Source organism: Hemiscyllium ocellatum, chromosome 5, assembly GCF_020745735.1.
Source record: "Hemiscyllium ocellatum isolate sHemOce1 chromosome 5, sHemOce1.pat.X.cur, whole genome shotgun sequence".
NCBI classification, from domain to species: Eukaryota; Metazoa; Chordata; class Chondrichthyes; order Orectolobiformes; family Hemiscylliidae; genus Hemiscyllium; species Hemiscyllium ocellatum.
The window spans coordinates 128,830,095-128,853,518 of NC_083405.1; the positions used below are offsets into that span (position 1 = coordinate 128,830,095).

Genomic DNA, 23,424 nt, shown 5'->3' on the forward strand with positions numbered 1-23,424 from the left:
TGAAAATGGACAAGGGAGATCCAGTAGATGTAATGTACCTGGACTTTCAGAAAGCCTTTGATAAAGTCCCACATAGGAGGTTAATGAGCAAAATTAGGGCACATGATATTAGGGGCAAAGTACTGACATGGATTGAAAATTAGTTGGCTGACAGGAAACAAAGAGTAGTGATAAATGGCTCCCTTTTGGAATGGCAGGCGGTGACCAGTGGTGTGCCGCAGGGATCAGTGCTGGGACCGCAGCTTTTTACAATATACATTAACGATATGGATGAAAGTATTAAAAGTAATATTAACAAATTTGCTGATGACACAAAGCTGGGTGGCAGTGTGAAATGAGAGGAGGCTGTTAGGAGAATACAGGTTGACAGGCTAGGTGAGTGGACGGATGCATGGCAGATGCAGTTTAATGTGGATAAATGTGTGGATAATGTGGACAAATGTGTGCTTATCCACTTTGGTGACAAGAACAGGAAGTCAGATTACTACCTAAATGGAGTCAAGTTACGTAAAGGGGCAGTACAATGAGATCTAGATGTTCTTGTACATCAGTCAATGAAAGCAAGCTTGCAGGTACAGCAGGCAGTGAAGAAAGCTAATAGTATACTGGCCTTCATAACAAGAGGAATTGAGTATAGAAGCAAAGAGGTCCTTCTGCAGCTGTACAGGGCCCTGGTGAGACCACACCTGGAATATTGTACGCAGTTTTGGTCTCCAATTTTGAGGAACGACATTCTGGCTATTGAGGGAGTGCAGTGTAGGTTCACGAGGTCAATTCCCGGAATGGCGGGACTATCTTACGCGAAAAGATTGGAGTGACTGGGCTTGTATACCCTTGAGTTTAGGGGACTGAGAGGGGATCTGATTGAGACATATAAGATTATTAAAGGAATGGAAACCCTGGAGGCAGGAAGTATGTTTCCACTGATGGGTGAGTCCTGAACTAGAGGACACAGTTTAAATATAAGGGGTAGGCTACTTAGAACAGAGTTGAGGAGAAACTTCTTCACCCAGAGAGTGGTGTGTGTATGGAATGCTCTGCCCCAGAAGGCTGTGGAGGCCAAGTCTCTGGATACTTTCTTGAAAGAGTTGGATAGAGCTCTCAAGGATAGTGGAATCAAGGGTTATGGGGATAAGGCAGGAACAGGATACTGTTTGAGGATGATCAGCCATGATCATAATGAATGGCGGTTCTGGCTCGAAGGGCAGAATGGCCTTCTCCTGCACCTATTGTTTAATATGGATTTGGGACTTCATTTCAACAGAACTGAATGGTAGTGACTCCTTCTGAAACAGACATAGACAGATGCACTTGTGACAGGCAGACTGGTGAGGTGGACAGCAAGTATGTTTTCTCCTCTTGTTGGTTCCTTTATAACTGTCATAGATCTGGTCAAGCAACTATATTCTTTAGGACTCAACTAGCTTGGTCAGTAATGATACTACCAAGCGCTCTTGATGATGGCCACTGAAGTCACCCACCCATAGTACTGTGTGCATCCTTCCTACCCTCAGTGCTTCCTCTTAATGGTGGTCATCTTACAGCAGACTTGATTCATCTGCTACCCTTGGGGGAGCTGATGTCAATTAGCAGGAGGTTTCCCTGCCCATGTTTGACCTGATGCCCTTCCTGTATGACTTTGCCACTTCATCTGTTGGGTCAATCTTGCCTGTGGGAGAAGACGTACCCAGGGATTGGTGACTGTGGCATCTGTGACATTGTAGGTTCTGAGATTATGACTATGGCAGGCTGTTTCTTGACTAGTCTGTGAGATAGCTCTCTCCAAATTATAGTGAGCACTAATCCTCACGTTAGTAACAAGCACTTTTCAGAGTTGACAGGGCTGGGTTTGCTGTTGTTTTTGTTGATGTCAGGCAATCCACCCAGTTCAGTGTCAACCATGTTGCCAAACACACTACCAATCTGCAGTCACATGTAGATTCACATGTAGTCACATTAGATTTCCTTCCCTGAAGGACATGAGTGAAGCAGATCGGTTTTACCACAATAGTTCATGGTCATCCATACACTTAATTTTAGATTTTGAACTCAAATTCCATATAAGCCAGGGTGAGATTTGAACCCTGATTTCCAGAGAATTATTTGGGTTACTCGATTACTAATCCAACAATACTGCTGTTACCAGCTTCATTTGTGTTCAAGATAAATATGCAACTGTTTAGCTGTGACCTCACTAATCCATGAAACACATATTTGTGATGAGAGCTTTTTGAGTAAAAGGTGCGTGTCAGTTATGTTAAAAAAAAATTGTTGCTATTTGTTGCTTTTATTGTATGCCAGTTTAAATACTGTGTTGTTTGAAATGAATATTTAACTTGTGCATTGTGGATTTAAGTTTAACTAACAATTAAAAAGTAAAGGCAAGGATTGTGGTCCTCCTATTGGACCATAGGACCGCTCTCTCCTTAGAGAGCGAGATGACCAGTACTAGCTTGATTTGAGAGTTACCATTTGAGGGGAGAGGTCAAGAAAGAGATTTCTTCATGGAACATAACGTAGCTGGTGCTGGGTTTGAACCCACACTGTTGGCATCACTGCATCGCAGTTGAGAATGTGTTGCTGGTTAAAGCACAGCAGGTTAGGCAGCATCCAAGGAATAGGAAATTCGACGTTTCGGGCATAAGCCCCTCATCACTGCATCGCAAACCAGTCATGCAATAAATTGAGCTAACCAACCTGCAGAAATGATGATAAGGAACACAGTCGAATTCTTCATTTTTCTGTGCAAACCCAAATATCTTTTATACAAATTCAGATTTATTATGTGGTAGCATTACTGAATGAAGGAATTAATGAAATCGAGAAAGGAGTTCCTGCAACCAAAATATAGCCTTTGAGAAAAATCTCAAGAAGCAACTCATGAGAAAGAAACATATTTTGACTCTAATTAGCAAGGTCATCCTAGTCATTCATAGACTGGAAAGCTTCTACGGCACATACAGGAGAAGTCAATCATCATAGTCATGGGATATCACTGTACGAGTTTATCAGGGCAACATCCGTGATGCACAGCGAGAGAAGATTGTAAATAATACTCATTAAATACATAAACAAGAAAACTCACCATGACTTGCAGACTTAGGGACAAACTCCCCACAGTCAATGATTCGAACATCTGCATATGGTCGGCTGGCAGCATCTGTCTTCAGGTTTTCTATTTCTTTTATTGTGTCGAATCCAGTTATGACTTGGCCAAAGACGACATGTACACTAGAAATCAGAGTTTATAAAGGATTTTGTGTTAAAGTTCCTGCAAAGCTATAGGAGCGAGATTTAATATGAGTACTAAAAGATTGGGATGAGTAATATTAATTTGTCTCTGTGAGGTTTATCAATTAGTTCTTTGGAGTTGGGATACAGCAATATTAAAATTTACCACTGAACATTTTTCATTTATTGTATCTCATTGCACTATGTATTTGGACAAAAGCTAACTGAAGACAGACTCTGAACTAATAAATATAATTTCAAAACACCAGAAGAGAATCAGAATCAATGGTATATTTTCAAATATGATTTTGTTACTACAGTTGAGATAGTAGAATCATTAGAATCCCTTGAGCTGAAAAAGGCCATTCTGCTCAGAGTTGCACCAACCCTCCAAAGAACATACCAACCAGACCAAAACGCCACCTAATCCCATAAACTCACATTCCCTTTGGCTAATTCACCTAACCTACACTTCCCTGGGCACTACAGGCCAATTTAGCATGGCCAATCCACCTAACCACACATCTCTGGATTGTAGGAGGAAACCGGAGCACTCTGAGGAAACCCACACAGATAGGGAAAATGTACAAACTCCACACAAACTGTCACCTGAGGGTGGAATCAAACCAGAATCCCTGATGCTGTGAGACAGCAGTGCTAACCACTGAGTCACCCAAGTATCAGAGGATGAAACCAAATAGGACAATTTCTTATTATAAATATGTTAACTAATCTCATAGCTAAAATTGATGCTACTCATAATTGCAGAATGCTTCACCATTAGATTGAAGATATACCTTATGACAAAATGAATCAGCCATTGTTAGTTCAGCTAGGTAAGATAGTTATAAAGCTAAGCTGCAAATACCAGCCAGGTCGCAATAACAATAGCATCAGCAATTGCAGGCATTGAAGTTGAGCAAGACAATTTGGACTAGAAGTTATATGCACTGCTATAAAAGTAAAACATCTTTGGACAATAAAAAGACAACAAGACCTACCCATCGAGATGTGGAGCTGGCTTTGTCGTTCTGTTCCATTGAAAAATTCCATTTTTGGGAAGGATGATTTGAAAAAAGAATAGGAAGGGTGTCACGAATTCAGGCACAGAGGTAAGGATCATTTTAATGTCAGGGTTGGAAGTATATTTAAAAATATGCAAGAAAGAGAGAAAATAGTTAGTTCAAACAACTGCCAGTCAAAAGTAATTCAATCACAGACAAACTGCTCTTCATGCACTGGCTGATGTTTTCATCAACTTAGCCTACAATCTTAACCTTTCCATTAGCATCCTGAAACACAAACACTTTTTATGGCGTATCAGAGTCTTGTGTTCCATTTATAATGGGCTTTCTTTCAGCTTAGGAGCTGCTTAATTCAGGAGTTCAAATGTTAATTCATGACCACCAACTAGCTCCCAAGACTGAGCTATTACACTGGGGATGAAGCTGTGAATGCCAAAGCCACTACAACAACTAATAACAAAAATAAAATTCTTAGTTTAAATCATAGGGAAGTTTATTTGGTGATCTGATTAAAAATAGATACTTGTGAAACCTTCAGATGGCCTCACTCCACTGTCTCTCAAATTATTTCTGACCGGGTCTATTTATTTTTGATAGAAGAGGGAATTTTAGATGTTTTTTTAGATCAGAATAGATCACTTACAGTGTGGAAACAGGCCCTTCAGCCCAGCAAGTCCACACCGACCCGCTGAAGCGCAACCCACCCAGACCCATTTCCCATTTACCCCTTCACCTAACACTATGGGCAATTTAGCATGGCCAATTCACCTAACCTGCACATTTTTGGATTGTGGGAGGAAACCGGAGCACCCGGAGGAAACCCATGCAGCCACGGGGAGAATGTGCAAACTCCACACAGTGTCTCCTGAGGCAGGAATTGAACCCGGGTCTCTGGCGCTGTGAGGCAGCAGTGCTAACCACTGTGCCACCATGCTGCACACTTTGAATATTTTCATGGTGCTGTACGTGTTTAAAAAGCTAGTGCGGTTGGACCTCAATTATACCAAATCCAATTCATCAGTAGTCAAATGTTTTCATTTGAAACATTTCCTTGTATTGGTTTCCAAGCAGTCATGTGCTGACTCAGTGTGTTTTATCGGAGGCAGCAGTTTAAATGCAATGGCAATGCACAAACAGATAAACTTTGCTTATTTGATGGTTTACAATTAAATTTTCATCATGCCCATTATTAAATTCACAAATTTTGCAAGACTATCCCCCACTCAACACTACAAATTTTAGCTACTGCATAAACTATACAAAACACATCTGTTTGATAATTTAATGATGTTGGAAGGTCCTATCATTATTGCAGCAATTTCTGTGGTTAATCATAAGCTAGAACAAAAAATTAGGTAGAGGGTAGATATGTTTTCAATACACTAACCCCAAGCGCTCTCTACATCTAAACTGCCCTTCTGAAAAGTCTTTTGCCTTGCAATGTCTTACAAATTAAGCTTTCCCAAGGTAAGATGCATCACACTACAGTAACAGTGCTGTTCCAGACAAGCACCATCTGCTGGATTAACAAGGAATACCATATCACTGATGTTACTGAGAGTCACATGGGCATGACTGAATAGTAAAAATTGAGAGGATTTAAGGAGGAACTCTCTTGTAGGAAAATGCTGACTGAAAATTTAAATGGAAGAATAGAAGGAATCAATTACACTTTTAGATTGTTCAATAATCCAAACCAATTAAAGTTGATTCTGTCTTCTACAGTTCTGTGCCCTATTGTTATTCATTAATAAAATCCATTTAAGAGCATTTGGAGGTTGCACAGCTGGAATGAAATGCATCAAAAAAAACAGACAATCTATAGACGTAGGACTAAAATACTAACATTCTCCGAGCAAAATTCTGACATTTCAGAGAAGTGGCATGATTTAAACTGTCGTTTTAGGCATTTTCAGACCCTAATAGTGTATAAAGCACATCTGGGAAGTGAGAAACCTTCTGGAATATGTTGCCTGAGAAATGTACAACCCACGACAAGCAACAATGACAAAAGCTTTTAGTAATACAAAGCAACAAGTTTAACATGAAAGCAATGTGTTTAGTACAGTGGATTAGGGGAGCATTAGAACGTATCTTGATTAACACCCACTTCATCCCTTCCATAAATGACAACTGCAGATTGACTTTCAAGATACAACTGCTCTTTTCATTATATTTAAAATAATGGGAATTATAATCTCTGGAGTCAATGTAATTTAACAGCACGGATGTGCCTTCTAGGTTATTTAAACAGATCCCAGTTACACCAGTGAGTTCTGAGATCGTACTCATCATTTTATAAAGAAGATCACAGACACTTTAATCCAAGGTTTACTGCAAAGATTCCAGATTAATATACCTGCAATAAGAATTTTTCATTTTGAAAACCATCTGCAAAAAGAAGCTAATGTTCCCTCAGAACATATGCAAGGTAGAAATAGGTATGTTCTTGATTGGCAAGGGGATCAAGAGTTACAGGGAGAAGGCAGGAGAATGAGGGCAAGAAGCATGTCAGCCATGATCAAATGGCAGAGCAGCCTCAATGGGCTGAATGGCCTAATTCTGCCCCTGTGTCTTATGGCCTTAAGAAGAGCAGGTTTTAAAGTTTCTGCGTCTTTCTAGCTGTCTTGTATTTAGATAAAGTAATACAAGAAAAAACAATTATATAAATATATAGTTACAATTAATGCTGGATATAGGCAAAGGCTAAAATTACATTTTTGTGGACATTCTTATGACAGGCTAATCTGGCTAAATTTCCAATGGGCCACTTGTACATCAAGTTTAGGCCCAGAACCTTCATTCCTGGTACTGAACAAGGTGCAGTAACTGTCAATGTACGTTATGATTCTTTGCTGAAGATTCTACTAGAATCTTTGTATTAACATAACTCCACTTGCATTATTGCAGCAGGATTGTTTTCTGTAAGCAGTAGCAATTTTTAAGATGCTGTTGTCATATCTGAAGAGGTTAAGTGATGGTCAACAGCTACAGATGACAGATAAACTTGAAGTCCTCGTCAAAAATTGGCACAAAGCTGTTGCTGATTTATTCGAATCTGTGCCTTTTATATTCAGGGGGAAATGAAACCAAGCCTTTAATGTGCACTTGGATTTTAGTGCTGTGCCCAGATGACAATAGATAAATTGTGAAAGCTTGAATAAGAACCATTACAGAAAGATTATTTCGAAACACAGGAACAAAAGGAGGCTGGTCAGTCCCTCAAACCTGTTCTGCCATTCGATTAGACGTGTGGCTGACCTGTACTTTAAATGCATCTGCCTGCCTTCATTTCATGATAAAGGTACTCCTGTATTCTTGATGAAGGGCTTTTGCCTGAAACGTCGATTTTACTGCTCCTCGGATGCTGCCTGAACTGCTATGCTTTTCCAGCACCTCTAATCCAGAAGGCCTTCATTTCATAACTGTCTTACTTAATACAAATCAAGCTTAATTTCAAAATTATCAATCAACACAGCTTCAACAGTTTTCTTTTGGGATAGAAAAAGAGTGGTGCAGATTTCCATTACTCTTTTGTTCAAAGAAATGTTTCTAACATCACACCTGAATGGCCTAATTCCAATTTTAAAGTTTTGACCCGTTTTGTGGACATTTCCATGCGGGAAAGTCTTTTTTTCTCCACTAATTTTCATATTAAAAGGAAATAATATTTAATAATAACTGTGATGGAGGTGGTGAAGCCAATCACCATCACAATGATATTGGTTCAGTGACAGGTACAAAAGCCAGACTGTTACTAGTCTTACATTACAAATGTAAGACTGACGTACAGATTCGAAAGAACACCACCAAAGGCTCAAGTGTGCTTTGAAGAGTTGGTAACTGGGTTAGTAATACTCCAATCTTGCATTGCTGTTGATTGGAGAGTCTGTTTAAGCTGGTAGCAACCAAAAAAAAATACTAAATGGGCCCTGCTAAGGCCACAACCCAGAAGGCTGTTTTAAAATGAATTTTTCCAGTTGACAATCTTAAGTAAATAATGGGATATTCAGCTAATTAGCCGTCTCTCTCCTCTCCTATATTAGCTATTTAATGGGAGCAGTGTCCGCACTGTACCAGCTTACAAAACTTAATGCTGCTGCTAAAAGCAGAATATCCTGCAAATGCTCAGCTGATCAGGCAGCATCTATGGGGAGGAGACGTTAGAATAAATGTCCAGGTGAAAGGGTTCTGATATGAGATAACTGATCCAGAATGTTACTCTGCCTGTTTCTTTGCATAAATGCTGCTTGACTGGAGTGCTTCAAGCATTTTCTATTTTAGTTTCAAATTTCCTTCATGGACACTCTGGTTAATTTCATGTTGGTTTGGAAGCAGAATCCCCTCATTCCTTCCCCCTCTCTCTCCTTGTTCCTTTTAACACCCCCCATCAGGTGGTAAAAGAATTTGATTTCATACGAGCCACTGCCCTCCCTCCACAATAATTCAGAAAGTGCAAAGACATTTTGTTTTCAAGAGAAATCAACATACTGAGCAAATAAGGACAGCCTTAGAGTAATGGCACATTACCTTTGCAGCGCAGGATGTAACACTGATTCTGTAAATTTTACACAAAAATGGCAAGAGAAAAATTGTAATACATTCCAGACAAAAAAAATCCAAATTTTTTTTTTAAAAAAAACATATAACATTACATCACAAGACATCAAAAGTCAACACAACACTCGGAGGATAGATTTTTTTTAAAGCAGTCAAAAAACATGTGATGCACAAATACAGATTGTCTTAAAATGTACTTGAAGCTTGTAGACACAGGGCTCTAAAATTTGTCTTGTAGTTATATTACTTTGTTTAGTTTTGCCATAAAATTTACAAATGAATGCTTTTATAATTATGTCTCCTACTCCCTTCCTACAACCAATGCTTATTTTTGAGAATTCATTGCCAGTGCCTCTTCCCCAACTCACCACCCTCTTATCTCAACACAACCACTACAGATCTACCTTCAGCTGGTCAAGCCTTTCATTAACAACATTATTTCTTGGATGGATTGGCGTGAGGGTCGCAGAATTTCTAGCACAACCAACACGTCAAATGTTCGTGAGTGAGGTTCCAGAAGGCTGCTGGCACTTGTGGAACCCCACCTACAGTTGCAACCACATTCACTCCCTTCAGGAAGGGAGGAGACACCAGGACAAGTTGGAGAAAAATGATCTACTTGCCCCAGAATGTAGTTTAATAAAGAGACTTCTGGTACAATTGCGCCTTTCTTCATCTGGCTGAAGGTAAAAAGCTTGACACAAGCCTTTAATGGTGATAAAAGGGCTTGCCATTTGAAGGGCAATTTTATTAGCTCAACAGAAAGGCCAGTGATTGAGTGCCTCAATCTGCCATACTGCTATACATAAAATATTATTTCAATCACACTTCAAGAGCTTTCTCATTTTGCACTTGATAATTCAAAACAAAACCCCAGCACAATTGTGTCTAACAGCTGAGACTTTGCTGTAACTAATGAACAGGGAGACTATTAAACATGAGCAGTACTTACTATAATCGATCACATACATTTATCATGATGAACGTAGTCCAAGAGTGAGTCGCAAAAGTCCATAATTTGCATTCATTTTCACGAGAGCTTCAGCAGCCAAGCGACGCACATCATGTTCTTCTCAGCTTTATTGTGTGAAAACGCATGCAGGCTTGTAAAGCCTAACAACACCTTCAGCAGAATAAGAATTCAGCATTGGGAGCTTGACTTCAAAAACAACTGAAAAGATTCAGAGGCTTGGCTGCAGTTGAAATAAAGCATACCAAGGAAAGCATTAAAACAACAATATGCAACGTAAGGAAATCAAATGTCTGAGACAGATCAGAAGGACAAAGCCCTTGTATATCCTTCCATCAGGAAAATGGTTTCATTAATCAGACAGCTGCTGATATCAAACATGGAGCAGAAGGTGCTTTATCAAGTCCCATAAGTATGGCATGGGGTTGGTCATAAAGGTTCTTGAACTCTTGCCCCAAACATGTCAATTTAAGAAGTGGTTACAGGACGAGGGCATCACCTGTAAAGCTATTTGCCATCATGGTCACCTTTTAAGAAAAGATGGCTAAGTTACAGGACTATGCAGGAAAGAACATGGAATAAGACACATTTCACAGCATCTGATGTTTCTATTAATCTCCATGTAGTTTTTTTTGCACTAAAATTAAATGCACAAATATGCAAAATATCTTAGTAACTGGACATGAAGTTGGACATGGCCAATAGAAAATACGCATCCAGTTTAGATGACAATACATTGGAAGGCACAGTCAGTCGTGCAAATGGTAGAATGGTAGCATGAAGATCCAAAAGGATAGCATTAGATTAGTTGAGCTGTCAACATTGGCAAATAACGCTCCATGTGGGAAAGTGTTACTTGCTTAGAATTGAAGATACATCAAAGTATTTTCTAAATCGGTAGAAAATAAGAATTCTAGGGAGTAAAGGGATCTGGGTGTACACAAAGTTTAGTGAACAGCTGCAAAAATGATCAAAATATAAGAGAAGAGACGTTCTACAGCCTTGACCTAGATAAAGTATGCATTCAGTTTTTGGGAATATCATGTCAGGAAGGATATTCTGACCATGGAAGGGTTGCAACATGGTGCACCAGAATTACATCAGGTATCAGAGGGCTGTTATGAAGATAAATTGCACAGAATTGATTTGCAATGCCCTGAATGTAGAGGACTGTAATATGAATAGATCAAAATATTTGAAATGGCAAAAGGATTCAACAAGGTGGGTAAAGAGAAACTTTTTCTTCTGGTGAGGAAATCTAGAACAAAAGGATTCAGAATATGAAATTTACAGATGGGCCACTTGGAAATGAAATTATGAGTCATACTGTCACACGACAGGTTGTAGAAACCTGGGTGATTTTTCATCAGAAGACTGAACACTGGAACAACTGAAATTTCAAGACGAAGAATCAACAAACTCCTGTTTGTGATTGTATCAAGGAATATTGATTAGATATGGGTAAATGGAGCTAAAGCGCTAATCAACCATGACCTAAGAGAACAGGCTTGAGTGGCTGAGTGGAACATACACATGTTCCAATGATAAAATTGATGAAAGGATGCAGTGAGTTCTGCTGCAAGTGACAATGTAGCTAATGTCAGAAGTGACCGGAATAGAGGACAGTTTAGCTCAGTGGGTAACAGCATCTGCTAATAAATTAATTGGCATGGGTTAAAAATCACTGCATCAGCTGAGGTAACTTTTGATGCCTGTCTGTTCTCTTTGTCCTATTATGTGGGCATGCTTAGCAAATCTCTGGCAATGAGGAGGTTACATGAAGAGAAAGGAGAGGCACGCCCTGGGTCAACGATTGCAAGGATGTTATTTGTCAGAATATAAATCTGATGTTGAGAGAATCTCAATTTAGGAATAAGTAAAAGTTGATGGACAAACCACTGGGATACAATGGGAAAAGATCAGGTGTTGAAGATACTCAAGAAACATCAAATCCTGATGATTAGACTTTCTTTTAATAGCTGTTTAAGCAAAAAGAAGGCAAATTACAAATGCATCGTCAAGGTCACGTCTGAGCACTTGCTGCTCAGCAGCTATGCCATCAAACAGAAACTTTAGTCCAAACAAAGAGAGTTAACAAAGGAGATCCTCTTCTGCAGCACAATGACAGGAGAGTGGCTGAGTGGTTAGCACTGCTGCCTCACAGCACCAAGGACCCAGGTTCAATTCCACCCTCGGGTGACTTTCTGCGTGCACATTCTCCCCATGTCTGCATGAGTTTCCTTTGGGTGCTCCAGTTTCCCTCCACAGTCCAAAGAAATGCAGGTTAGGTCAATTGTCCATGCTAAATTGTTCATAGTGCTCAGAGATGTGCAGTCTATATGGGCTAGCCATGGGAAGTGCAGGGTTACAGGAATGGTGGGAGGCAGTCTGTGTGGAATGATCTTCAGAGGGTCAGTGTAGACTTGATGGGTTGAATGGCCTGCTTCCACACTGTAGGGATTCTGAGTGGTCAGTTCAATTACTGGAAATACTGAGAAATATTACCACAATGGTGTGTACTGCATCCTAACATCTAGTAGGATCTGGGCCAATTAAGTAGATATATTATTTAAGGTATCTTTATGCACAATAAAAGTTATACACATTTATGGGAATTGTGTATAGAATTAGGGAGTTCTACTAATATGGTAATTGGAAATAAAAACAAGTTACTAAGCGGGTCAGGCAACATGTGTGAAGATAGAAATTTCCAAAACACTAACTCTGGTTCTCACTCTAATGCTGTGTATTTCTAATATCTTCTATTTTTAATTAAGTTATTGGGTTTAATTTTTATTTTGTGTACTTATACTATTAGAGCATTCAAATTATTGGTCTGGCCCTCTTCTGTTCATACTATTGAGAGAGATGAGCGACATTTCTTATTGGAGTAATATTTTTACATATTTAGCATATATTAAAGTTTTTAACAATGTCACAAAGATGGTGTGTACTGCATCCTAACATCTAGTAGGATCTGGGCCAATTAAGTAGATATATTATTTAAGGTATCTTTATGCACAATAAAAGTTATACACATTTATGGGAATTGTGTATAGAATTAGGGAGTTCTACTAATATGGTAATTGGAAATAAAAACAAGTTACTAAGCGGGTCAGGCAACATGTGTGAAGATAGAAATTTCCAAAACACTAACTCTGGTTCTCACTCTAATGCTGTGTATTTCTAATATCTTCTATTTTTAATTAAGTTATTGGGTTTAATTTTTATTTTGTGTACTTATACTATTAGAGCATTCAAATTATTGGTCTGGCCCTCTTCTGTTCATACTATTGAGAGAGATGAGCGACATTTCTTATTGGAGTAATATTTTTACATATTTAGCATATATTAAAGTTTTTAACAATGTCACAAAGATGGTGTGTACTGCATCCTAACATCTAGTAGGATCTGGGCCAATTAAGTAGATATATTATTTAAGGTACCTTTATGCACAATAAAAGTTATACACATTTATGGGAATTGTGTATAGAATTAGGGAGTTCTACTAATATGCAGAAGCGCAAAGATTTGTTTTCCTAATGGTGCAGGGATATGCACCTTTCATTGAAGTTATTCAGTCAATGTGATGAATTCATCGAGTTAATGAATGTACGTGAATGCATCTCAATGCAATTAAAGTTAATGCAATCTTTAGTGAAATCACAATTAGACTATTTGTGGAGTTTTTAATATCAAAGTTTAATTTTATGCTGTAATTGTACATTGGATAAGGTTCAGAAAAGATTTTTTTTAAAGTCAAGAAGAATGGGATAATGCAGACAAAAAGCAAGAACAAAGATGACTGATGAGGGCAGAGTAGAAGATGTGATCTATATGGACTTCAGTAAGGCGTACGACAAGGTTCCCCATGGGAGACTGATTAGCAAGGTTAGACCTCATGGAATACAAGGAGAACTAGCCACTTGGATACAGAACTGGCTCAAAGGTAGAAAACAGAGGGTGGTGGTGGAGGGTTGTTTTTCAGACTGGAGGCCTGTGACCAGTGGAGTGCCACAAGGATTGCTGCTGGGTCCTCTACTTGTTGTCATTTACATAAATGATTTGGATGCGAGCATAAGAGGTACAGTCAGTAAGCTTGCAAATGACACCAAAATTGGAGGTGTAGTGGACAGCGAAGAAGGTTACCTCAGATTACAACAGGATCTTGACCAGATGGGTCAATGGGCTGAGAAGTGGCAGATGGAATTTAATTTGGATAAATGTGAGGTGCTGCATTTTGGGAAAGCAAATCTTAGCAGGACTTATACACTTAATGGTAAGGTCCTAGGGAGTGCTGCTTTACAAAGGGACCTTGGAGTGCAGGTTCATAGCTCCTTGAAAGTGGAGTCACAGGTAGATAGGATAGTGAAGGTGGTGTTTGGTATGCTTTCCTTTATTGGTCAGAGTATTGAGTACAGGAGTTGGGAGGTCATGTTGCGGCTGTACAGGACATTGGTTAGGCCACTGTTGGAATATTGCGTGCAATTCTGGTCTCCTTCCTATCGGAAAGATGTTGTGAAACTTGAAAGGGTTCAGAAAAGATTTGCAAGGATGTTGCCAGGGTTGGAGGACCTGAGCTACAGGCTGAGGCTGTTTTCCCTGGAGCGTTGGAGGCTGAGGGGTGACCTTATAGAGGTTTACAAAATTATGAGGAGCACGGATAGGATAAATAGGCAAAGTCTTTTCCCTGGGGTCAGGGAGTCCAGAACTAGAGGGCATAGGTGAGAGGGGAAAGATATAAAAGAGACCTAAGGGGAAACTTTTTCATGCAGAGAGTGGTACATTTATGGAATGAGCTGCCAGAGGATGTTGTGGAGGCTGGTACAATTGCAACATTTAAGAGGCATTTGGATGGGTCTATGAATAGGAAGGGTTTGGAGGGATGTGGGCCGGGTGCTGGCAGGTGGGACTAGATTGAGTTGGGATATCTGGTTGGCATGGACGGGTTGGACGAAGGGTCTGTTTCCATGCTGTACATCTCTACGACTCTATGACTCACAACTTCAAAAAAAAAGTCCCGTTATGACTCAAAATAGTTCTTCTTTCAACCCAAAGTACAAAGGATCTTTGGAAAGGACTTCCTGTTAATGTTGTTATTACAATGTTAATAAGACAATTGTAAAATAATAGGACTGGATGGGTAACTGGTGAGAGTTACTTGGACAAGTAACTGAATGTTAGTAAAATATAATGCATAATGATTTATTGCAGTCATGGAAATATGATGACAAAAATGGAAACTAGTCAGAGATTAGTGATGTGGGTGTGAAGTTAGATATGATATTATGAAGATTTCCTTAAATTACCTTTTGAAGAGGAGAGTAAACTTCTCAAACTTTTTTGTTTTCAGATTATATTGGTATATTCATACTGTGGATTATGTGTGGTCAAAGGAATGCAGAAGAATTTTCCTTTTCTCTGTCCCCATTTCCATTTTAGTTCGTTCTGCTCAAAACTTGTTAAGGATTTTGCACAAAATACTTTTACACCAGGGGGTCATCTATCTTCCAACTTATTTGTGCTTGAACAGAAGCTGTTGATAGGATTTCCTTCCATTGTTGGAAAACCTTTGATGGATATCCATGTGTCCTGAAAATGGACCCTACACTACTGGTTGATCCAAATTCTGGCTGTAGTCCATTTCTGTATTATTACAACAAATTTCTTGTCTCAAAAATGCCACGTTCAGGTGTGATTACGTTTCATCCCATTTACTGTCATATTACACAAAGGTCATTTGGTCTAGTTTGAGTGTCAGGCTGGAAATGGCCGTTCAGGAACCAACTGTACAGTCAGAATACAGTTTGAAAATTTTTGACATCTGTAGGCACATATTATCCACATTAAAGACATGGCTGCAGGTGAACTCCATGATACAGATGGTCTTAAAAGTGGTTTTGAACTTGATTCTTCAGTTTTTCTGCTGGCAAAAGTATCAGCATCAAATTGCTCAAGGTGAATGGATGAAGGAAAGTCCCTAAATTATGTACAGGAAAACTAATTCCTGATAACAGGTTCACCAGACCCATCCTGACATTATATTCTCTCATTCTGCCATCAAAAAGATACATTCATTTCCATTTTGATTGGCAGTGAGGACTTTATGTTGGATGGTTGAATGAAGTTGAAGTACATTAGGAGGAGTTTTGGTGAATTAGTTTAAATTTAAAGTGTTTGTTCCTGACCATGAGAAAGGCAAAGGAGGGCTGATTTAACTTGTTGTTGGGAGGTTATTGCTAACTTAGGTTTGCCCAAATGTTCTGAGTGAAATCTTTGCACTATGGGTTGCTTCTGAATGAATGCTATAAATTAGGTGATTCTTATCTGAATAAGTACCAGGTTCTACAAGCCTAAGGAAAGCTTCAATACATTCAGTCCATCAAAATAACAAAACTCTGTACAATAAAGTTTGGGATGTGTTTGATAAATCCAGTTGCTACATCTGTTTGTCTCAATGACTTCTTCCAAAAGTGTTCACCCAAAAGGTACCAGTATTAAGATCATAAGTTCAACATGTTAGAACTCACTGGTATGAACTGATATCCTAACATACATAAAACTTCAAGCAACTTGTCAGTAGGGTTCAGTGGCAAAAATCTGTGATGTTGAAAGTAACACATAATACTACGATAGGAAAGGCACAGCGTCTTCAACAAATAACTGCACTATTCTACTATGTTTCAAAATTTGAACTCAAATTTTCTCATTTTAGAGTCTCAATCCATTGAGCAGGTTTTGGATTCTGAGCATAGTGCCATCATGTTTGGATTTTACATGAACTTACTTATCTATTTCCATTTGTTTTGTCTTGGTTCAAACAAAGATGTAACTTTACCTACCACAAAACCACCAGTGGTTGAGCTGAAGTCTACAAACAGTGGCACTAGCAAGCTATGCAGCATCTCAAATTAAGTCATAGCAAAAACATGCAGGAAGCTACATTTAAACTGTGAATCTGTCAATTGAAGACATCAGGAAAAAATAGAGATGGATCCCTGCAAGAACAGTCAAATAAAATGGCTCTTTCCTCTTCTTGCTTGAAGGCCTTTTGATTCTAATGCTGTCAGCTCATGGAATTTCCAGAGTTAGCTGTTAGAGTGAATGTCCAATAATTGAGGTAACAAAAATTGTCTTCACTCACTTTAAGAGACTTAATATTACCAGAGGTCATTAATCATAACTTTGATTCTTAACCACTCAGGTCTTCCTCTTTGAGATGCTTCCAAAATAGTGCTTCTGACAATTACTACTGGAACATGATAGCAGATAGATAAGTGGCACGAACAAGACCACTGCTGCACACATTTCAGGAAATAGGATGATTAGCAATATTATCTCATGAAGCTCCTTAGTCCTAGTCACCATTATGGGTTTTTTCTTTCTCTTTATCGATTAACACTGATCAAGATGGTTACCAGTGAATCTTCCCAATGTCAGATTGGGCTTGGAGCTGCTGTACCAACCTTTGAGATACACATGAACTTTGATAATGGCCCTGACACATTATAATCAAGCCCACCAACCATACGTTAAGGACCAAATTAATCATAAAACCTACCGTGATTCAGCAGCAGCAAGGTCCGCTCAGCAACTGCAAAAGTTTTACCACAGTTGAAATAATATTTATTTCCCATTAGAGCAGTTTTTGACTCCACCTATCATTCCTTTGGATCTTCTACTGTCCAGAAACAATGACATTGCAAGATATGTTTTTGTGGGCATCAGTGGTCACTTACATGGTCCTATTTATGCCTATGCCAGGTAGGCCTGTGTTTAAAGTCCAAAGATCTCAAGTGATATCCAAGTCACTATCACAGCAATCAGAATTAAGAACAGTGGCTGGCTTTTTCCCTCTTTCACCTATTCCTTTGCCTCTAATGTAGCATGGACGAGAATATCAAGGATCTTTCTCGTCTGTTTGTACCAAGCACGTTTGTTACAATATCATCGACCATGTTTAGTTACTGAAACAATGGATCAAAGTTCGTGAGAAGATTTCTAGCTCGGGTGCTCGTTGTTGTGGTTCTGTTCGCCGAGCTGGGAATTTGTGTTGCAGACGTTTCGTCCCCTGTCTAGGTGACATCCTCAGTGCTTGGGAGCCTCCTGTGAAGCACTTCTGTGATGTTTCCTCCGGCATTTATAGTGGTTGCCGTTGATTTGTTCATATATTTGGTTGTTGAATGTGAAGTGTGTTGTGAGGCACAGGTCTAGTAATTTGAGTATGCTGTCTTTGTTGATAGGTTCACCGTACTGTTGTCTGTTCTGTATGTCCAGCAGGTTGGCTTTTGTTTGTCTGGCTAGGGTTTTGTCAACAGAGGTGAACAGTGCCGTTCCATCGAATGAGACCATAGACAAGGAAGAAACTATATGTATATTTCTGATGATGTCCAAGAATTCCTGTGTTGACTATATAGTATGTCTGGATCCGCTGGTCAAGTGTTTCAGTTTCTGCTGTAGTTCTTTAGCCAGTTTGTGTGATGGTGTCCCTGGTAGTGATACTATTGGTCTGAGTGGGATGTCTGGTTTGTGCACTTTAGGTAGTCCATAGAATGTGGGGGTGTTGTTGCTTTCAGGTTTCATTCTTTGTAGGTCAAACCTGGTTCTCTGTCCGTTATTTTGTAGGTTTCTCAGTGTGTTGTTTATCCTATTGGTGAGCTGGGGGGTGGGGTCAAACTCCCTCTTTTGGTAGGTGTTGGTATCTGCAAGTAGTTGTTGCGCTTTTTGGATGTACTCTGCTCTGTTTAGGATGACTGTCATTCTGCCTTTGTCTGCTGGTAGTATGATTATGTTCTTATTGTTTCTTAGTGATTTTAGTGCTTCCCTCTCTTTGGTGTTGAGGTTATGTTTTGTCTTTTCCTTGTTATCAGAGGTACGATACTTTGTCTCACTGTTTGTTGTTTCTCTTCTGTCAGTCCATTGTTCCTGAGTGTGCATTCTGGTGCTGCTTGCAAGTCGGCTGTCTTGGTGTCCCCGTGGTTGTAGTTGAGTCCCTTGGTCAGTATTGTTCTTTCCGTGTCTGTGAGCGAGGTTTCTAACCCAGGTGTGTGTTGTGGTGTCCTCTCTGTTGTGTGTTAGTTTGGCCATTTTTTTCTTTTAGTGCCGTTTTTTTTGCGGTGTGTGGTCCTGTTCTGTCCTATGGTGACGGCCTGTTCTATGGTCCGGGTCCATACTTGATCGGTGGTTTTTGAAGTTACTACTATAAATGCCAGAGGAAACATCACAGAAGCGCTTCACAGGAGGCTCCCAAGCACTGAGGATGTCACCTAGACAGGGGACGAAACGTCTGCAACACAAATTCCCAGCTCGGCGACCAGAACCACAACAATGGATCAATCTACGGGTGATCGTTTTGTTTTCAAACTTAATATGCCAATGGAAAGGTATGCAAAGATAGGTCTTCTAACTTCTTCCATAATTGAATTTGGATGCAGCCGTTATAACTAGATGTACAAGTTGTCAGGCCTAGTCAAATGTCATTCAAAATCATTTAAACTTTTCCATGGTATGAGACACATAGGATGTGGAGATGAAGTGTCATTGTATACTAAAATTATGTACATTATTGGTTATTTGCAATGCTTGACAACTTTAGGGCAGGAAATCTATAATCATTTGAATTTATTCGTCATATCTCAATTAGAATGTTTCGAAAACCATCAGTCTTAAAATGCTTCATTAGAAAATATGGATATTTAAAAACAAATAGCTAATTTGAAATAAATGTAACAGTAACTGCATCAATTCATGTTTTATATCAGTCATCAGATTAAAACTAATTATCTAATGAAAGTAACAGTAAAATATGAGAGCTTTAAGTTTAAAAATCCTGCAATTCATATTTCTCCAAATCCCAAAAAATGGATTTGGTGCATCAGGAGTTAAGAAAATGAACGCATCGGTTAGAAAAATTGTTTGGTCCCTCTCAAGAAATTCAACCTTCACCACTGTTCTAACTCTTGCTTCAAATAAAGTGCAGGGATATTAAATATCAACATCTCCTCACTGGGTAATGCCATTTGAAATCCAGTGCTCTGAACAATAGACAATAGGTGCCGGAGTAGGCCATTCTGCCCTTCGAGCCTGCACCACCATTCAATATGATCATGGCTGACCATCCTTAATCAGCATCCTGTTCCTGCCTTATCTCCATAACCCTTGATTCCACTACCCTCGAGAGCTCTATCCAACTCTTTCTTAAATGAATCCAGAGACTAGGCCTCCACTGCCCTCTGGGGCAGAGCATTCCACACAGCCACCACTCTCTGGGTGAAGACGTTTCTCCTCATCTGTCCTAAATGGTCTACCTCGTATTTTTAAGCTGTGTCCTCTGGTTCGGCACTCACCCATCAGCGGAAACATGTTTCCTGCCTCCAGAGTGTCCAATCCTTTAATAATCTTATATGTCTCAATCGGATCCCCTCTCAGTCTTCTAAACTCAAGGGTATACAAGCCCAGTCGCTCCAGCCTTTAAGCATAAGGTAGTCCCGCCATTCCAGGAATTGATCTTGTGAACCTATACTGCACTGCCTCAATAGCCAGAATGTTTTTCCTCAAATTTGGAGACCAGAACTGCACACAATACTCCAGGTGTGGTCTCACCAGGGCCCTGTACAGCTGCAGAAGAACCTCTTTGCTTCTATACTCAATCCCTCTTGTTATGAAGGCCAGCACGCTATTAGCCTTCTTCACTACCTGCTGTACCTGCATGCTTACCTTCATTGACTGGTGTACAAGAACACCCAGATCTCTTTGTGCTGCCCCTTTACCTACATTGACTCCATTTAGGTAGTAATCTGCCTTCCTGTTCTTGCCACCAAAGTGGATAACCATACATTTATCCACATTAAACTGCATCTGCCATGCATCTGACCACTCACCTAACCTGTCCAGGTCACCCTGTCATCTCCTAACATCCTCCTCACATTTCACGCTGCCACCCAGCTTAGTATCATCAGCAAATTTGCTAATGTTATTACTCATACCATCTTCTATATCATTAATATATATTGTAAAAAGCTGTGGTCCCAGCACTGATCCCTACGGTACCCTACTGGTCACTGTCTGCCATTCCGAAATGGAGCCGTTTATCACTACTCTTTGTTTCCTGTCAGGCAACCAACTTTCAATCCAAGTTAGTACTTTGCCCCCAATACCATGCACCCTAATTTTGCTCACTAACCTCCTATGTGGGACTTTATCAAAAGCTCTCAACAACTTTACCAACAACTCTCCTCCCTGTAGTAAAAAAAAGTCTCAAAATAACACATTTTGGATTATCATTTTAAAATCATTTGTTATATTCTAGTTTTGAAAAAGGAAGTTCCAAAAAAAATCCATCTTGAAAACAGAAAGGGAGCTTTAACCAAGCCCTGAAGAATCTAAAGGGGGGGGGGGGAGGTGCTTACTGATCAATTCAATGTGCATTAAATAACAATCAGGATGTCATTTACTGCTTGTGACAAGTTAGTTTTTAAACAAGGTATCTTTAGTACAGAAAGAACAAGGAAGCAGATTGTTTGTACAATACCTAATCAAGGCATTCTATGTGGGAACATGAAAGATGTGTGGCCACACCAGGTTCTCTTCACCTACCTTTTATTCTTTACACCTCAGGCAATTTGCACACAAGGATTGTCACAGTTGTAAAAGAATCCAGACCTAAATTTCAAACATTTATTGAGAGCAGTAGTGTTTAATCCTGACATTTCTGGGGAACCACATCTTCCATATTTAGGATTGGTGAATATTTGATAGAAAATGGTGCTGACCTTTCTCCCTATAGTTTTCTGTACTTCAAATTGCAATAGTATTTAAATCACATAGGACAACAATTTTAAACAGTATGAGCACAAATCACTCCTTTCAATAAAAAAGTATCATTGACAAATGTGTACTAAGATGCATCTAGTACATAAAATCAATAATTTATAACAGTGGGACCAAATACCACTTTAAATTCCAATTAATTAAAATTAGTCAATCAGATTTTGAGAATCATGATTAAAGTTTGTTGCTTTGAGCCTGGTCAGTTTAATGTGTGAGTTTACAATGGGGAAAAAACTAAAGGGTTAAAAACAGAGTCATACAGCATGGAACTCAGTCGTGCCAACCAGGTTTCCCAACCTAAACTAGTCCCATTTGTCTGCTTTTGGCCCACATCCCTCTAATCTTTCCTATTCATGTACCTGTCCAAATGTCTTTTAAATGTTTTAATTGTACCTGCATCTATCACTTTCTCTGGCACTTCATCATTGCGATTAACAATAAACACTCTTCATTATTTCACCATCTGGTATGCCACCTGCTCTTTTTAAACTGAGGATTAAAGAAAATTACAAAGCATCTCTAATTTGTTTAAATCCTGGCACAGAGAGACTCTTAACCTACTTGTGAAAAGAAAATCACGATTGTCATGAAAGGGTTTTGAAAATAATGGGATGTGTCATAGGTGCCACTTGGTGACAAATCACTAGTTCCATCCATGATGTGTGTAATAACCTGCAGATGCCTTTCTAAACTACTACCATTCTCAAAAATGCCACCACTAAATCCTTCTATCATTCTGGTTGTCTCCATCCTTAGATAGCCCTCTCCACACACAAAACTTGTAGACTGGCTTCACCTACTCTTATCCAAATGCCCATCCTTCACCCTCGCCTTAAAAGTTGCCTTTTTCAAAATGTTTTTCCATACATTATACTGATATTCAGCTTTACTTTCCATTACACCTGATTTCAAGGCAGTGTTATCGGATTGCTTGAGAAACACGACATGGATTAGCTTAACACTAACCAAGACAAAATCCTTTATATCTTATACACACTGAGCTCTTGACCTTATATTCATTCCAATAAGATAGATCTTGTAAACAAAGTATTTAAGCCTTTCTTGCCCTGTCTATTGTTGATATCTCATCACTTTCATGCACAAATTCTTTAAATGTCTTCATTAGGGCTCCCAACCTGAAATATATATAAAATCTGAATTACCATTAAGTCTGCTTTCTGCACATATTATATCATCTCTGTCCTCAAAGATCTCCACTGGCTCACCAGCTCTTGGAAACTTTGCATTCATTAACAAGTCACATCTTAACTGTGCTTCAAGCTACATCTGCAATTTTATGCAGCTTTTGGACACCAATTGAATCCTCAACAAGGAACACAGGAACAAGAAAAGGCTATTGAGCCCACTGAGCCTGCTCCACTATTTAATGTAACCACAGCTAATAAAAATTTTCAATGGCTTTTGCCCATTCTACTCCCATTGGTATTTAGAATCCATCAATTTTAAAGATTCACAAGCCTCTGAGTAAACAAAAAATTATCATCTCAGCTCTAAATGGTACTCCTCCTCATTTTTAAACTGTGCTCTCTACTTCCAGACTCCATAACCAATGGAAACTCCTTACTTACATGTACCTTGTCTTCCTTCAAGTATTTAGTATAACTTCTCATTCTTCGGAACTCTGGAGAATACAGGCCCAGTTTGCCCACTCGCGGTATAGTCTCAGCATCTCAGACACAAGCTTTGTGAACCTTTAGTGTGTTCCCTGTTCCCTTGTGTCATTTTAAAGTAAGGGTCTTCAGTTACCTTGTCCTAGACACCAATAGTCACTCTCTCAACACTTCTGCC

At 39.3% G+C, this 23,424-nt stretch overlaps 1 protein-coding gene across 4 annotated transcripts in view; it reads right to left on the reverse strand.

Annotated features, from left to right (window-relative positions):
• nktr (natural killer cell triggering receptor) overlaps positions 1-23,424 on the reverse strand; it is a 206,075-nt gene that overhangs the window by 36,106 nt on the left and 146,545 nt on the right. For all 4 annotated transcript variants that reach the window (XM_060825195.1, XM_060825193.1, XM_060825194.1 and 1 more), the window contains 2 exons: positions 4,233-4,262; positions 3,086-3,231 (listed from right to left, as the gene is read on the reverse strand). In XM_060825195.1, the coding sequence (XP_060681178.1) occupies positions 3,086-3,231; positions 4,233-4,262 (176 nt within the window). The remainder of the gene's footprint in view (positions 1-3,085; positions 3,232-4,232; positions 4,263-23,424) is intronic.